The 3,426-nt window shown below is 46.8% G+C and overlaps 1 protein-coding gene across 1 annotated transcript in view; it reads left to right on the top strand.

Moving 5' to 3' along the window:
- Nucleotides 1-1,980: 1,980 nt before the first annotated feature.
- The window catches only part of LOC116224152 (nuclear receptor-interacting protein 2-like), a 41,234-nt gene continuing 39,788 nt past the window's right edge, over nt 1,981-3,426 (top strand). The window contains exon 1 of the mRNA XM_031583090.2: nt 1,981-3,033. Coding sequence (XP_031438950.1) covers nt 2,878-3,033 — 156 coding nt within the window. The 5' untranslated portion in view covers nt 1,981-2,877. The remainder of the gene's footprint in view (nt 3,034-3,426) is intronic.

The raw sequence follows: 3,426 nt of genomic DNA, 5'->3' as shown, positions 1-3,426 counted from the left end.
GTGTTGCCATCCAATGAGAGAGCAAGAGGAAGTCGGTGGAGGCAGTTGGTGATCTGATCAATCCCAGACAGACGCTGTCTCTGGCCCAGCTCTGTCAATGTTCTGGCGTTGCTCTGGCAGATTGGATCCAAATCAGGGCCGAATCTGTGCCAGAAGCATCCGATCATCTTGGATCTGAGACGACCCCAAGACCGTTTGTTCCTCATAGAAATAGCGCAGATGCCCAAACTAGGTTACATGCCAGCTAGCTCAATACCCGTCACTCAATAGGTTCGATTTCCATTCACTCACACATTCACACTAATTACCCATTTGTCTGCTGCCAGTGGCCATGATTCAGCCCTGCTGTGAATCATCATGGGACACAGGCTGGCATTGACATGGGCACAAATTGGATTGTGCCGTGGAAATAGAGAATGTATAGAACCACCCCTGGTTCTGTGTTGTTCCTTCAGTATCACTTTCCTAGAACCCTGTGTCATAAAAGTGACATAACCGTGACCTAAACATGTAATGACAGATGGTGAATCCCGTCATAACAGTCGCATCACATCCAACTGACATGACAATTTTGTCATGTCAGTGATAATGACAGTGCTCAGAATTGTAGATTATATAACAGCCTGTTTAGCATGCTAGCACACAGTCATAGCATCACACACTTTGAGGGAGACGTTGTTCTCTATTCTGCTGGCGCTGGAAGAGAGGCCATTCATTTGCAGTAATACTTGTCTTGAACCCTGCTTCATTGCACCAACATAACCATGTTATGATCTCATAAATAAGTTATGACAATCAGTGTCTAGTGATATAACAGTGTGATGTCAAAATAATGGGTAATTGTCATGACTGTGTGATGCTATGACAGCTTAATAACATTTACATTTGACACAATGACATTTAAGCTGTTATGGCGTGTTAAATTTGGAGAGCTGTCATGATAATTATCGATAGTAGTAGATAGTAGTAATTTGATCAGCTGTCATGATGAGTATGGCATCTTCCATGACAAGATGTCATGGTTATGTCAGCGTTATGAAGCAGGGGTCGCATGAAGTGGGTTAGTGTTTGAACTGTGTGTAGACTGACTCTGTTCACTCAGGCTTGTCATGGATGAAGATGGACTGACTCAGACTTAGAGAGGTGTTCTAACCGGAGATAGTTAGTAGTGTGTGGAGGGGGTCTGTTGTGTGTGTGTGTGTGTGTGTGTGTGTGTGAGACAGTGATGTGCATTTTTGCCAAGTACTTTTTGTATTCTGTATTTAAACCATGTGTTTGAATGTTTTAAAACTACAATTTAGAGAGAGAGAGAGAGAGAGGGTGTGTGTGTGTGTGTGAAGAGGGTCTGGGGCTCTGATCAGGAAGTGGTTGGTAGTCTGTGCTGCATCTTCACCTCACAGCTTTAAGCTTTATGGTTTCATTTCCTTCAACAAGGGCTACAATAGAGCTTTTGATGGACGTAGACACTGTGCTCATACTGTGCACTGATGTGTGTGGGTGTGTCTGTGTGTGTGTGGTGTTTGTGTGGGTGTCTCTGTGTGTGTGTGTGTGTGTGTGTGTGTGTGTGTGTGTGTGTGTGTGTGTGTGTGTGTGTGTGTGTCTGTCTGTGTGTGTGTGAAATGGAAAAGTATATGATTCTCGTCATAACAGCTATAGAACAAAGAGAAGGAGAGAGTGGGGTGCATGTGTGTGTGTGTGTCTGTGTGTGTGTCTGTGTGTCTGTCTGTGTGTGTGTGTGTGTGTCTGTCTGTGTGTCTGTGTGTGTCTGTGTGTGTGTGAATGGAAAAGTATATGATTCTCGTCATAACAGCTATAGAACAGAGAGAATGAGAGAGAGTGGGGTGCATGTGTGTGTGCGTGTGTGTGTGTGTGTGTGTGTGTGTGTGAGAGAGAGAGAGGATGTTGAGGGAGAGTAAGAAAGAGAGGAGGGGAGTGAGAATAAGAGGAGGGGACATAGAGAGGGAGGAGAGAGGAGGGGACTGAGAGGGAGAGAGAGAGAGAAAGAGAGTCAGAGACGGAGAGAGAGAGAGTGTGAGGAGGACAGAGATAAGGCACAGTTTGCTCTCTGCCGAGCTACTAGGACCATCCGCACTGACAGAAGGAAAAGGAGACAGACTGAGACACACGCACGCACACAGCCACATGCGCATGTGTTGAGCGCACACACACACACACACACACACACACACACACTCTCTCACACGCTCACATCTGATCCGCGAAGCAGAAGGTGACTACATCACCAGAGGACGGGAGAGTAGAAACGTTCAGTGCTCACTGGAATCAAGGACTACGTCCACTGCTCAACCTGAACACACAGAGAGGATCTCAACACTGACCTGGGACGGATGAGGTGTCTTTTTTTAAAATACAAACGGACCTTTCAAATGATTGATTGATTGAGTGATTGATCTGTCTTTACTCTGCTGAAGGGTGGAAGGCTTTTATGTGAATGTGAGTGTGTTTTAATTGCATGTGCTTAAGAGAAGTAGTGGGTGAGTGTGCTGTTAGTCTGCTGCGTACTGTGTGTGTGTGTTAGTGTGTGTGTGAGTGTGGTTGACTGAGCGAGTCCGGGACAAGTCATGCAACACTAGCTGCCTTTCATCTGTGACGGTTCACACTATACAGCAGAGCTGTGAAAAGACTAGCGTATCCTTTAGCTGTGCGTACGTGTGTGTGTGTGTGTGTACGTGTGAGTGAGTGTGTGTGTGGCAGTGTACCAGAAGTGTTTGTTTTTCCATCTACCTCCACTAACTACACCCGAAAGGAGCCTCCTCGTTAACCGTCCGAGCCGAGACTTAGGTGCCCGTGACGAGCGTTGCGAGCGCGAGTGTAGCGTGAAGCGTGAAGCGCGAGGTGAAGTGACAGAGACTGAAGATGAGCGAGACGAAGAAGAGGGAGCTGGACATGAGGGACAAGGCCATCCTCCACCAGCAGAGGAGACTCAAACAGGCCACCCAGTTCACGCACAAGGACTCCGCCGACCTGCTGCCCCTCGATGGACTCAAGAGACTCGGCACCTCCAAAGACCTGGTAAGACCCCCGGAGAACCTTAGTAATATACCTGAAACTGTTGTTGTTGTTGTTGTTGTTGTTGTTGTTGTTGTTGTTGTCGTCGTGTATTTAGCAACTGGAACAGGCCTATTCGATTTGGCTGTAGGTGGGGTGGCAGTTGAATGTGATGGGTCCTCCCAAAAGATTTGCACATTGACTCTGACATCGTTATCATTGTGTTTTTTTGAAAGGTGAACTAATGTAGATTTGCCTGTAGGTTTGGTGGTTGCCAATAACCACCCTGCCCCCCCCCCCTTCAAAAAAGCATGAGTATCAATTTGTTTCAGATATGACGAGATTGCCATTGTTTGTGGGCAAGTGAAACAGGTTACAGAGAGCTGGCCCTAGGTTGGCGCCAGCTCTGCCTGACTT

Source organism: Clupea harengus, chromosome 16 (assembly GCF_900700415.2).
Source record: "Clupea harengus chromosome 16, Ch_v2.0.2, whole genome shotgun sequence".
NCBI classification, from domain to species: domain Eukaryota; kingdom Metazoa; phylum Chordata; class Actinopteri; order Clupeiformes; family Clupeidae; genus Clupea; species Clupea harengus.
The sequence above is the reverse complement of the archived record's forward strand: the minus strand, read 5'-3'. Positions and strand labels throughout refer to the sequence as shown.